General features: G+C 41.8%; 1 protein-coding gene across 1 annotated transcript in view; it reads left to right on the top strand.

The window, feature by feature from the left end:
- Positions 1–12155, top strand: part of JPT2 (Jupiter microtubule associated homolog 2) — a 42069-nt gene extending 29914 nt beyond the window's left edge. The window contains exons 2-5 of the mRNA XM_040356654.1: positions 214–362; positions 4338–4480; positions 6460–6508; positions 8443–12155. Of these exons, the coding sequence (XP_040212588.1) occupies positions 214–362; positions 4338–4480; positions 6460–6508; positions 8443–8663 (562 nt within the window). The 3' untranslated portion in view covers positions 8664–12155. The remainder of the gene's footprint in view (positions 1–213; positions 363–4337; positions 4481–6459; positions 6509–8442) is intronic.
- The last annotated feature ends 2678 nt before the right edge of the window (positions 12156–14833 follow it).

Genomic DNA, 14833 nt, shown 5'->3' with positions numbered 1-14833 from the left:
TACTACCGGTAGTGTCAGATGCTGAAGATTTTTCAGCTAATGGTGGGTTTCTTAACAAAGCCATCCCATCCACCTGCTGTGCATGCGACTGCATGTCTGATTATTCTATTGAACAGGTCGAGATCCCCTGATATTATGTCCATGTGTACTAGGCTTTCGAATCCCCAGAAAAGCTTTATATTTATGCTGTGTTTTTGTCCTTTTCTCCTGCAGAGTGTTGAAGCCCCCAGGAGGCGGATCAAGCTGCATTTTTGGTACCGCTGAAGAGGCCGCCGTTTCAAGCCGACAACACAGGATGTCCTCCAATATCTTCGGGCCCTCAGCAGAGTCTGACAATGCACCAAAGAGGTCCAACCCTCCAGGTTTGTGTTTAGTGGATGAAGAGACTTTGTTTTCACCTGTAACTGTGTGTAATTAACCCATAAACTATTAGCAGGTTCAGACATGAGCGGGGAAAGGGAAGTAATTGTATGGAGGCCACAAACAAGCCTTTGCAGTGATTCTCCCCCTCCCCCAATTCTGTTAAGGAGCACAGACTTGTCCATTGTCACACAACCACTCAAGCTGCTTTTAAAGCATACTTCCTTTTTTTTTCTTGTCTCCATGAATGGAAATGAGTGTCACATGGCACACCCATGTCTCGTTTTCTGTATTCGCAAATGAATTGCAGAAATGAGTGATCTCCATGACACAACATAGAATGCTGAAATATTTGGAGAGGGGCATGCATCGACTAGTCTCTCTTGCAGGGTGAATGTGTCTAATCTGAGACCAGATTATTTTTATTTTTTTATATTAAAGAAACCTTGCCTTTCCGATGACCAATAAATATGAAACAAATTGGCTGTGTATAGTATTTAATAAAAAAAAAAAGTGAAAATATCTGGTTGTCAGATTGCCATTTTATCATTACTAGTTTATTTTTTTGGAGGCAAAACTTGCTAGTTTTCCATTGTGTTGGGAAGGATATTGAGTTTTTACTGCTATCTGAGCTCCTTTAGAGAGATTATCCCTCACTCAGATAACTTGTCCTGGTAATGCACATTTAGAGATTGTAGTCCTTTACATTTTGGCCATTTCTGAGACTGCATTTACAGTTTTGTTGTGGTGGCGTAGCAATAATTTAACCACTCTGCTAAAAACGTAATATTACAGCAAAGCAAAAGTATTTACAATTCCCCAATCATGGAATGGTAAGACTATTGTTTTGCAACTGACATTGCTATAATACGTCTCAATTTAAAACCTATGAGTATACAGCAAGTAAACTCAGAGGGAGGGGGCTGGAATTCCTCCTCTCCATGCTTTTTCCGGAGCATTGGCCCGAAATATTCCAAACCATAAAATCAGCATGTCTGTCTGCTGGGATGTTCAGGAGATGTGAGGAATATATTCCCATAGGAATAAAAGTATGATGGGGCGCGTTGTATAACTAATGAAATCGTTAATTGTAAGTATACATATATAGGTGAACATATAAATGGTATCACTAGTGAAAGATACACCATTCAATCAAACATGCATTCCTATATGTCTCTCATGACAGATTTACTTTAATTTGATTATTCATTTAACATTTGCCCTCTGTGAGATGACTGTGATGAGGAATATAGACTTCTTCTAGCACGCTGGGTAAGGAAGGATGCATCATGGGAGGACTGGTTTCCGATGAGTCAAGGATGGGAAGGCTACACACACAGCTAGGTTGAGATTTTGCTGAGCTGGCATTGGCGTTCTTCCTGAAGATGTCTGGTATCAGCAAGTGACATCTCCGAGAGCACCTCCTCCTCTCAGACACATTCCTGGCTTCTGTCCTGATGTATGTACAGGAAAGCTGCATCCTGTCTGTGTATAATGTTATCCGTTATGAATAGTCCTAAATATGTTTGCCATGGTAACCTGCTTCCTGGATTACTAGAAATGCTAACATACGGACAGAGAAAATAAATTCAGGTAATCTGCACAAGGAAAAATTTCAGTCTGAGCCAGCATACTAATTTGTGACAGCTCTGCTACCACTAGATTCAACCTATAGTGGTTTATTGGCAGTTGTTGGGCTTAATAATAATAAAAAAAAAAGATGCAGCCAAAAACGGAAAAATCAGCACAAGGGACGTAACTTCAGTAAGGATGTGTCCCGTTTGAAATGGGTAAATTTTCCAGAGGGCAAGTGGTTAAAGATACCAGGGACACCCAGCAAATCCACAATGGCAGCTGAGGGCCTCCAATGTGTCCTTTTGCCAAATTCAGGAAGCAAGCTGTACAAGCATGACAACCACCTCAATTTATAAGCTTATGAAGCAAGGTGCACATGGAAAGGTATTGTACAAACATAGAAAAGATTTCCCAGTATGCCTACCAGCTAGCCTGCAAAAAAACAAATGAAAAACAGCCAGCTGGGAAGTGCATTGTGAAATCTGTGTGTGTTTGTTCCCCTCGTTGCAAGCCAATGTGTTCCCTTCAGCGCCCTTTTTAAATGTTTGTTTGACAGCTTCTCAGCCACCAGTCAGATCCCATTTGTTTTAGTGCTTGGAAATTAAAGTAATTATTATTATTATTTTTTTTTTTTTTTTTTTTTCTGTGGGTTACAAGTTTCTTGCAGAAGCTTTCACCATTGGGGCCTTTACACTGGGATCTTATTTGCCAGCGTACAGATATATGTGGTGGGTGTAACAAATGAGACTCCAGGCACTGGCCAGATGTGCAAATATCATGGGAGCCGTTATACACCGTCTGTTTTCCAGCATCTGCATCGCAGCATCCGGAATGTGTGCAAGTTCTGTTCTCTCCTTCACACACTGGGTGTTGTGTTTTTCCTGAGGGCCGTGGCCTATATTCTGTAGAAATAATAAATACTCCAGTTACCCAGAAGCCTAGCTCATGTTATAGAATGATGGGATAGGCCTGGCTACTGAAGCCATAATTCCTGTGATGAAAGTAAGCAGATTTGGTTATCAAGCAGGGTAGGGTTTGTTAGGCAGGCAGTCTTGCCTAGCAGTTTTTTTTTTTTAATTTTTTTATTTAATGTGCTTTTTGTAAAAGTTACAAACTGCACCAACAAGGTGCTAAACAATTTGCAATAAGATACAAGAAAAAACATCCCCCAGCCCCTAACTGCTGCTTTACATAGTGATGGCAGAATATATGAGTGGCCATAGATAAATATATGGCTCCAGTTGGTACAAGAAGCACAACGGTACCAGTCTCCAGGTGTAGGTACCTTTCCAAAGAGGACACTGTCCGTATCAATTAAGTAGTTGCAGGATTGGAAAACGGCAGGAAGGCTTAGAGCACATGTGTCAAACACAAAGGGGGCCGAATCTGGCCCTTCAAGTCATTTCATGTGGCCCTCGCACCCCTCCTGCGGCAAGTTCCGCATTGTTGCCCTCGCCTTGTCTCAGCAGCAGAGAGGACAGAACTCCTGTGCCTCACTGTGCAGCTGCAGCACTTCCTCCTCTCGACTTTCCCTGGTTTCAGCATTAAGCAAACTCTGGCCCTCCTCCAGACTGCACTTTCTGCTTCTTAGCTCCGCTCCCAGATTCTTCACTCTCACTGTGATGTGAGGGACTCTTGAGTTTGCTAATGATTTTTAAATGATTCAGGGAACTGGGTGAAAGTGTTGTGGACAGATGAGAACAAAATTTAGCTCTTTTGGCTTCAACTCAATGTGTATGGAGAAGGAATGCTGCTTATGACCCCAATCGCACCATCCCCACCACTAAGCTATCTGATAAGGGGACAGGACAACTTTACTGCATCAAAAGGGACAACGGCCAGGGCCATGTATCATCAAATCTTAAGCGGGAACCTTCTTCCCTCAGCCAGGGCATTAAAAATGGGTCATGGATGGGTATTCCACCATGACAATGACCCAAAACACACGGCCAAGGCAACAAAGTGGCTCAAGAAGCACATTCAGGTCCTGGAGTGGCCTAGCCAGTCTTCAGACCTTAATCCCATAGAAAATTATGTGGCGGGCGCTGAAGGTTCGCGTTGCCAAACATCTGCCTTGAAACCTTAATGACTGGGAGAGGATCTGCAAAGAAGAGACAAAGTCCCTCCTGAGATGTGTGCAAACCTGGTGGCCAACTACAAGAAAAGTCTGACCTCTGCGATTGCCAACAATAGTTTTGCCACCAAGTACTAAGTCATGTTTTGCGAAGGGGTCGAATACTTATTTCACTCATTTGCATTTTATCAACTTTTTTTTTTTTCCTAAAAGGAATCCTCCTGCATCAAGATTTCTACCTTGAAGGGCTATATATTGATCCGTATTGCAAGAGGCAGACAGTTCCTGACTAATCGGTTGTATTTTTTTCCCCCTCTAATCCCAATAGGTGGAAAGACAAGTGGTATATTCCAGGCGTCCACAACTGCACAGTTGGCAGCGAAGCAGAACCCAGCAGCAGGAAAGGCCAGCAACATATTTGGTGGTGCACAACAACAAACAAGCCCAAAGGCACATCCTAATAAACCGAAGGTACCTGCAAATTTTTGTTTTCCTTTTCTCACATATGTATTACTTTTTGGAGCCCATTTTAAAAACCCAGGCACCAGAAAAAAAATGTCCTTGAAGTGGGGCCCTCCCTGCACTGCAGGGTTAAATGCTCATTTGGGTCTAGAGCAGGGGTCTCAAACAGGCGGCCCTCCATCTGTTGCAAAACTACAAGTCCCATCATGCCTCTGCCTGTGGGAGTCATGCTTGTAACAGTCTGTCAGTCTTGAAATACCTCATGGGACTTGTAGTTTCGCAACAGCTGGAGAGCTGCCAGTTTGAGACCCCTGGTCTAGAGGTTAAAGGGTAAGCTGTAGTACTTGCCTTTCTCCAACAGGCTTCTTCCATGCTTTGTGACTGGCCTCACTGCCTGTTCCAAGGTGCTGCAGCTGGCGGTTGTGCAGAAAAGTCATTATATACAATTCAGGGCCAATAGTCTTGCATTGTATGTCAGAACAGCAGGGTCTTGCCTACAACCCTGAGCAGTCAAGGAGAAGAGCAACCCGGAAGTATTACAACCTTTACTTCTACCCTCTATACCAAAAGGGGAAGCTCTGCTTGTCCACTGACACATTTTCCACTTAGGGGAGGGGGGAGCGGGTAACTGGTTTTGAAAGGTACTCACTCCCATTTGACTCATAGCTTATACAGGGCTTTGCTTTCACTTTTGGCATCTAAACTAAGCTGTGATTGGTCAAAATGAAGGTAAGCGTATGTTGCCTTCATGGGCAAAGCACCAATTTATTTTAAAAAGTAACTCCACTTTTGTTAAGGGGGGAAAAAATAAAATAAAATTTTCCTCTGGGTGCTCTATGGAAATTTGCAAGGATTTTAACAAATTTCAGGGTGATCGCCAATATTCTGTACATTACCGTCACCCAGATGTAGCTTGTCACTGACTCTACTTCGGGCAGTCTCTCTGCTCGCCCACAGCTCTGTCAAGAGCAACCTTTGTGGTGGCACATTTGTGATGTGAGGCGGGCAGTGGTTGGCAGAGACTGTAGCAAGCGCCATGCGTGGAGGGGGGGGGGGGGGGGTCTGAACAATACTGGTAAGTTTCTGATGATACGGATTTAAAAAATGTGAATACTGGCCCCAAATTGGCCGCGCTGATTATCGGTCAACCCCTAGTGCAGACTTATGGAAAAATCGGTAAGCAAATCACAGAAGCAGGAAATGTTTCTGGGGAGTTATGTATACCATCTGTGTACATTACACCTCCAGGTCGGCATATTGCATTTTATAGAAAATTGCAGAGCTGCATTCAATTACAATATGACTTGTGTAGCAATTGCATATGCTATATATTTTTTTTCTTTGTTACTACTTTTTTTTTTTTTTTTCCCCCATGAAAGTGAAGTTGCCTATCAAGTATGTAAAATTTGAGGTTATTGAGAGAGATTATATATATATATATATATATATATATATATATATATATATATATATATATATATATATATATATATATATATATATATATATATATATATATATATATATATATATATATATATATATATATATATATATATATATATATTTTATATTGACTTCCATCTACATGTTAACCATGTGCTCATTTGATAAACATTGCATTAACCACTAAGACCCAGACCTTTAGGCAGCTAAAGGACCCGGCCAGGTTTTGCGATTCGCCACTGTGTCGCTTTAACATACAATTCCGCGGTCGTGCGACGTGGCTCCCAAACAAAATTGGCGTTTTTTATTTTTTCCCCCACTAATAGAGCTTTCTTTTGGTGGTATTTGATCACCTCTCAGTTTTTTTATTTTTTGCGCTATAAACAAAATGGAGCGACAATTTTGAAATGCAGTTTTCTTCTAAAACCCTCTACAAAAAGCTTTTTATTGCCTTGTGTATCACGTCCTGTTTTTTTTGCATACAGTTTTTTGGCAGTTTTTAGCCTCTATTTTTAAAGATGCATATTTTGTGTTTTTTACAGGATAGCATTTCTTTAAAACAAGCAGAAGTTTCAGCCTCCCCTAAACCAGGTCAGTACAGCCCAACCTCAAACGTGTGTAAATGTTTCATGATTTCATAGCTGGTCCAGGACTTGTTGATCTGTAGATGGGTGGTAGGTGTTAATAAGAAAAAATGACGATTGTGCAGTGCATCCATAAAGTATTCACAACACAATTTTTTTCCCACATTTTGTTATGTTATTACAGCCTTATTCCAAAATGGATTAAATTTATTTTCCTCAAAATTCTACAAATACCTCCATAATAACAATGTGAAAGAAGTTTGCAATTCACAGCCTCTGCCATGACACACAATTAAGCTTGGGTGCATCTGTTTTCCACTGATCTTCCTTGATATGTTTCTCCAACTTGATTGGAATCCACCTGTTGTAAATTCAGTTGCTTGGACATCCTTTGGAAATGCACACACCTGTCTCTTTATAAGGTCCCTTGTTGGTTTGTGCTCAGGCATGCAGTTAAGCCATGATGTCCAAGGCATTGTCTGTAGACCTCAGACGGGATTGTATGAAGACGCAGATCTGCAAAAGTGTACAGAAAAAATGTCTGCAGCATTGAAGGTCCCAATGAGCACAGTGGCCTCCATCTGTAAATAGAAGTTTGGAACCACGGGACTCTTCTTGGAGAGGGCTGTCCGGCCAAACTGAGTGATTGTGAGAGAAGGGCCTTAGGTGACCAAGAATCTTATGGTCACTCTGACAGAGCTTCAGCGTTTCTCTGTCTAGAGAGGAGAAACTTCCAGTAGAATAACATCTCTGCAGCACTCCATCAGTCAGGCCTGTATATTAGAGTGGGCAGATGGAAGCCACTCTTCAGTAAAAGGTACATGATGCCTGCCTGGAGTTTGGCAAAAGGCACCTGAATGGCAAGCATCCTGTCTGCAGGAAACCAGGCCCCGCTCATCACCTGGCCAATACTATCCCTACAGTGAAGCATGGTGGTGGAAGCATCATGCCAAGGGGATGTTTTTCAGCGGCAGGAACCAAGACTAGCCAGGATCGAGGGAAAGATGAATGCAGCAATGTAGAGACATCCTTGATGACAACCTGCTCTGGACCTCGGTATGGGGCGTTGGTTTATCTTCCAACAGGACAACGGCCCTAAGCACACGGCAAAGATGACAAAGGAGTGGCTACGGGACAACTCTGTGTGAATGTCCATGAGTGGTCCAGCTAGAGCCCAGACTTGAACCCGATAGAACATCTCTGAAGAGATCTGAAAATGGCTGTGCGCAGATGCTCCCAACGCAATCTGAGGCCCTGCAAATAAGAATGAGAGAAGCTGCCCAAAACATGTTTGCCAAGCTTTGTAGCATCATACTCAGACTTGAGGCTGTAATTGGTTCCAAAGGTGCTTCAACAAAGTATTGAGCCTGAGGCACACTAGGAAGAGCCCTGGTGGTTCCAAACTTCCTTTTATGGATGATGGAGGCCACTCTGCTCATTGGGACCTTCAATGCTGCAGAAATGTTTCTGTATCATTCCCCAGATCTGTGTCTCTTTACAATCATGTCTCAGAGGTTTACAGAAAATTCCTTGACTTCATGGCCTGGTTTGTGCTCTGACATGCACTGTTAACTGTGGAAACTTTGTGTGTGTGCACACATGATTTGAAAAGGCGTGTGCGCAATCAACTGAATTTACCACAGGTGGACTTCCAATCAAGTTGTAGAAACATCTCAAGAAAAATCAGTGGAAACAGGAGGCACCTGAACTCAATTTTGAGTGTTTTGGCAAAGGCTGTGAATACTTGTGTACGTTTTTATTTTTACTAAATGCTTTCATGTTGTCATTATGGAGTATTGTTTGTAGATGAAAAGTTGCTTATAGTTTGTGTCCGTCCTAGAAAATGGAACTAAGATATTAGTTGCAAATGGGGGCATGCATATTTCTGGGTTTGCATTGTGTTCTGTGAGCCTCAAACTTGGTGGTCTTTCTGTCTTGCAGTGAAGACTGAAGTGAAAGCTGAAAAGCCACCTCCTCCACCTCCAGCTCCCACACCAGAACCAACGCCGGAAGTGAAGACGCCAGTGGCCAAAGAAGAGAAGAAGGTTGTGATGCCAGAAATTGACATTTCTAGACACGAGCCTCACCTAGGCCCCCGGCCACGCTCCCACAACAGAGTCCTGAACCCACCAGGGGGCAAATCCAGCGTCACCTTCTATTAATGACCAAAGTGTAATGGAGTTGGCAGGGGGCGGCCTTATGCATGTCAGTCATACTCAATTCTCTTAGATCAGGGGAGCGCTGGGCAGCTATTAATGGTCTGAAATTTATAAGTTTATTAGTACTTTGTACCAAATGGATGAAAAGACCCAATCGCACCTAGCCATCCCATCCACACCTACGTTCTGTATTGCTGAAAGGTAATTTTATGTCTGTGCTAGTGGGAGAAATACTTCAGTTTTTGTTTTTAATAACTTATAAAATGAAGTGGATTATTTACAGAGCCAATGCCTCATGGGTTTGTTTCCCAATAAAATTCTTTAATGTGTCCTGTCCGAGAAGCCATTTTGGAAACTGACCCACCACCAATAAGTGTGCCTTTACCAGAGACCAGTGACCCTGGTTAACCATTTTGGCATAATTTTGAAGGCAACACGCACACCCTTTTCATTTCAGGAGATTGATTAATGAATCTCTTGAAACGGCCACATTAGTTTTGACCAAGCATCTGCATTGCTGCAATTGGGTCAGTGCACATAATGGCTTCTACTGCATCAGCGATCAAAACGTTTGCTTCTGCAGGCCTCTTTGCTTGGATTAGACACGTTAAAGCTGAAGTTTAGGCATGGATATTTTTGCTTGGTTATATTGGTCCAGCTTGCTTCAACGCAAGCATCTGTGTGTGCCATACATGTGGGATCCCCATGGAACCTGGAAATGACTATAGTGATATTGTTTCTACAGTGATTGCCACTGGCTTCTGGGTCTCATGCTAAAGCTGGCATGGGTACCATTCAGAGAACACTTTGCATTTTCTCAATAAATACAAAGAATTCTCTATTTTGGAAGAGGTGGAAATTGGCCTCTCAACCTTGTCCAATCGGCGAGCACTTTGTATTTTCTCAATAAATGCAAAGTATTTCCTGGATGGCATCCGTGCTGAGCGAGCGGGCGACCTCCTGTGTTTGCAATTCAGCAGGGTGACCTCTGCTAATGAAGATCCATGTACTAGCAATGCCTACTACATGGATCTCCAGCTTCCAAAGGAATCCCACAGGTATGGTGCCAACATACTTGCATTGCTCCCATGGTGGACCAATGTAACTGGGTAAAAATTATAATGCCAAGCTTTAAGCATAGGGGACTCTGAAAACCTATCCCTGCTGACTCTGTTATTGGTTTTATGCTTTTTTTGAATGTCAAGTCCAAAGCCGTTTTCTACTTTTTAATAGAATGGGGAAGTATTAGAACTCCTGACAGGTTTTGCTTTTGCTTTTTTTTTTTTTAACAACTTTATTGATACAAAGGACATCTTACATGACAGTCAAGTACATCAGTCAGCAAAGGTCCTGGCAGGTTTTTACAGCCATCTGGTGCTCAGATTTCCCATAACTTCCTGTCCTGCTGAAAACAGGAAGTCAGGGAAAATGTATAACAGGGACACAGACAGAAATACAAATTTATTAGAATTCCAGCCTTCCCCCTCCACTAAAGGAAATCATCTTTATTTTTGTCTGATGTTAGAGGTCCCCTCACTTCAGGCCTGGTAAAGTCAACAAGACAAAGTAGGTGGTAAGTAAATCTCTCTAATGGAGACCCATATGGCAGTAAAAATCTGAAAGGGGTTCCAACTTTTACCCACACTGTCCAAATCAAAGAAAAAAAAAGGTTTTGAGCTAAACATTTGAGCTTTTTTTTTTTTTACATCTTTAGGCCATCTCAAGAGGATCCCTAGCAAGAAAAAAAATAAACACTAGGCATCCGTCTTTAGATAGTCAGGCAGTGTCCTGGAATAGTTGATTATTAAAATGTTAATTTTTGTTGAAGTCAGAAGTGATGCCTGAATGCCAGGAGAGCCAAGCCCAGTATGAACTATTTTCTACACATCATACAATTTTTTTTTTTTCTTTCTTTCTTTAGCTTAACCTTCAACTATCTAGTGCAAGCACCTGCCTGACTGCAGACAAGTTGAAAGTGTTTAGGCTTGACCTTGTGTTTGTATGATTTTGGTAAATTTAAAGGGGAAAATTGTATAATGTGTAGCCAGCTTACACTTGAGCTTGGCAGACATTTTGTAAGCCAGATCAATATTCATGAGCGTTCAGTCCATTATTAAAAAAAAAAAAATGCTCTGTGCCTGATAAGAGCTGTCGGATTTGCCCCTAGGAACTAATTGTACTCCTTCCTTGCTTACTACACCCAACCAGATTCTTTCATTTCATAACCTGCACTGTAGGGATGGATGGGAGAATTTTATCTGCTGTGGGCAAAACACGTGCCCCCACTCAGATACTTTGATAAATAAGGCTCACATCTTTCCTTGGTAGCTGAGGGCATGCTCGCAGATATGGCAATGCAATTCCTGAAGGGGGGGCTGCACTGTGAATTGACTCAAAATCCCATAAGTGTTTTGTTGTATTTAGGAATACACCATAGTTGCACTTGAGGATGTTGTGTGTTCTTGAACAAGTTGCCAATGATTTAAATGGTGCCATCTCCACTCGCAAGAGTCTTCCAACACTGCTTTTTCATGATGGTCGTGGGCCTGATGGTAGCTTCCTTGGAGGCAGTTCCAGTTTAACTCCAGACCTCTACAAAGGCAACATTCTCTTGTCAAGTCGAACAAGTCCTTGGACTCCTGGCCTATTGGCTCAGAAATATGGCTCTGGAATCCATAAACCACAATTTCAACATCCTTTTTCTACACAAGGTGGTATTCCTTGGAGTTATCACCTCTTTAAGGCGTGTGTCTAAGCTGGCAACCTTAAATCCGCAAAGGGCCCTGTCTAGTTTTCCATTAGGAGAACTGAAACAATGAATTTTAAATATGTCACCATGGCATGGCTACCATGGACATGTTAAAGTATAAGGTGGTGTTGAGGCTCAGGACTTCCTTCTTGCCTTTTTGATAGTTTCTTCCTTTTGCCTCATCCAGGACATTGTTCTCTTCCCTCCTGTACAGTCCAGCTCCAGTTTACTGTGAGATTTCCCTCCATTGTCTGTCTGGATGTGTATATATTTATGGGGGGTAATTGTGAAGGACTTTCAAGGTACCAGAGGATTGTCTGAGTACACATGTAGAGATTTTTTTTACATACTGCCGTCGGCCCTGTAGGGACTGCATTGCTATATAAATCTATTTATGTTCCTATATTTTGATCAAGACCAGAGCTACCATTCTCTCGATTATTCATTTGGCCCAAACAAAATGTCTCTCTCCCTAACAGGCAATCCTTGTTTAAAACTTTTATAGGAAAGAAATGAGGTGCTTGTATATTAAAGATATTCGCTTACTGATAATTGAAGTTTGTACTGTAATGTTGACAAATGACATTGGATACTAGTTATAAGGTGCCACATATCTTTGATGTTACATGACTGTTCGAAATTGTGTAGAATCCCTTAGAATGTATATTTTTCTTTTAATTTTCCAACCACAACACCGCCCAGTAAGAAGTTTGACTTTGTGTTTTTTACTGCATACCAAAAAATAATAAATTGAATTATGGCCTTACTTTAAAAAAGTGTGCTGCAGCACTTAAAACCAAGTGCCGAAACCCTTATAATTGTCATAGTTCTCTTGCAAAATCCCATAAAATACTGCATTCCAGTGAGTTCCGCCTAATGCAGCTCCCTGTGATGGTGTGGCAACAATGCTGCTGAATTCAGAGCAGAGGTGCCACTGACATCCAGGTTGTGCCTGCTTACACTACAATGGGATGGTGGAATTGGCATTGGCTATCGGCATCATAACTGCTGACAGCTCTGCTTTCTAGATTGGCAGCACTGAAACCCTCCCACTGTGAGCTGCAGTGTCTGCGAGGGGGTAGTGTGTGAGATACAAATGAAGAAGGAAAAAACACTAGTATAGTAACCAGCTTCTTTCAATTTTAGTTTTTTCAACTACCCAGGAAAATGAGAGGGAATTGGTTCATTGAAGGAATGCATACCACTGAAATAGCGGAGCCTCTTTGTAAGTGTTATAAAAGTAGTTTCTCCCTATAGCAATTGGTGAGCTTTTAGAAAACTTGAGACGCTAAGACCAAGGAACGTCCCTATAAATTGGGTTTTATAAAAACTGCAGGCTGTTTGGAAAGGGTATAATTTGTTTGCTTTATAATCATCAAAGAAGGCTTGGTATTTAATATACAAACCTCAATGAGGAGTAATTATAGGAACAGCAGACCTAAAATGACAGGTTACTATTGTATAACGTTCTGAATTGTGATTTGCATAAACTTGTAAAAGCTTCCATACTGATGTGGAGTGTTTGGTATTATTGGCTGTACTGACCCTTCCTGTGGTAAGAACAGCCTATTGTCAGTCTTATGCTTTAAGAGACCCTGCCATATTAGTAGTCAACTTTGTTAAGCAATAAACTTGCCTTTCCTGCTGCTTACAAAAATTGTATTAATATAAAACAAGATTACTTTACTTTAAAAGGGACTCTAACAAACTAAATCTCGAATGGAAACCATGGTTCTCGGTCTTTAAGATAAGTTGTGGGTCAGTGATCGGCTTGACATCACTAATTTAGGGTCTGGGCATTGGCGAATGACAGGAGATCCCCCCCCCCCCCCCCCCCCACATACACACTTCGCCTCATGACAGGTACCCTTTAAAGCAGGGGGCTCCAAACTTTTCAAATGAAGGGCCAGCTTATTGTCCTTTAGGGGGGGCCGGATTGTGGCCCACAGAAAATGTCACGGTCCAGCATCAAAGATGCATATGGCCTCAGGGTTGGTGGTCAATAGGAGTAGTTATCCCATCATTGGTATTGGTGGAAGATCTAGTGTCAGTGGGAGGAATGGTGCCCCAAGGGCCCAATAAAAGCTGCCAAAGGGCCACATCTGGCCCTCCAGCCTTAGTTTAAAGACCCCCGCTTTTAAAGCATTGCCTTTTTTAAAGGATTTTGTAGATGGTAAGTTGGCTAGCTGTATGAAAAATGGCTTAATTTTGTTATCAACGTGTTTTGTGTTTTTTTTTTTTTTTTTTTTTTTTTATATTCGCTGATAATCTCTAAAATCGTTTACATAGCTGTGAATACTGGTAGTGGGGGATCTTTGACATGTTCAGATCCTAGTCCAAACCCACCTGAGTGAGCCTGCCAAGACGTTATCAGTGTACTGAGCCAATCGTAAGTAGCCAAGGCATTCCCAACCTCACACCGTTTTGTATACATACAGCTGCGAGGGGAAGAATATCCTGGCTGCAGCTGATTGGCCCAGTACAGATGACTGCTTCCTGGCGGGCTCGCTCTGATGGGTTTGGACTAGGATTCGAACACACCCAAGATTATTCCTAGTTGGTAGATTTTTTCTTTTTTTCATTTACTATAAGCCAAGTGCAATGTTGGTTTGCTGGATCTTTTCATGACACTATACCCTGCCCATATGTCCTCATACAAATGATTCTCTGTCATTAAGAGGCTATAGGTAGGCCGAATCGCACTCTTTATCAGGCATATACTACAGCAATGCACGTGTCTGTTAACGCAAGGTAGCGAATCAAATTGTATTCTACAAATGCTATTAACGGTGAAAGTGCCCGAGTGGCACTGTGGGATGTGGTATAGCAGTTCAATTACCTATGTAAAATGTATAAAAAAAATAAGAAAAAAAACCTAATTCACCGCTATACATGCAGTTTTTAATGTCCTGCAAACTCCACATAACAGCCAGAAATCTGCAATTGCGTTCAGTTATCTGATCATAAGGCGCCACCTACTGGTGCCATTGGACATACCTGTTTATCGGAGGCCTTAGTCTTGCTGGGCATGTATTATAGTTTGTTATTTTTCTGTATACTGAATGTACAGGTCCTGCTGTTTGTGATATTTTTTTGCAGCAGGCTTCATCTTCCTTTTTTGCGTTTATTAGCCTGATGCCATTTATACTGTTACCCTAATGCACCTCTTAATAATAAACAATGTATTTTGTTAATTGAATGCTTGTGTGAATTTTCTTAAGACTCCAAAACCAAACACATTTTAAGCAGCTTTTATTTAGCTTTTGTTACAAATTGCTGTGGTTGAAATATTTTCCCTTCGAGGGATATAGAACACAAGGGGTGAAGACACTGCGTATAGCAGAGGTTCCCAGCCAGTGGTATCTGGACACCAGAGGAGTACGATTGTGTACTGTAATTAAAGTATAACTAAAGGCAACTTTTT

Source organism: Rana temporaria, chromosome 6 (genome assembly GCF_905171775.1).
Source record: "Rana temporaria chromosome 6, aRanTem1.1, whole genome shotgun sequence".
In the NCBI taxonomy this organism is placed as follows: Eukaryota; Metazoa; Chordata; class Amphibia; order Anura; family Ranidae; genus Rana; species Rana temporaria.
This window is presented reverse-complemented; position numbering and strand designations above follow the sequence as displayed.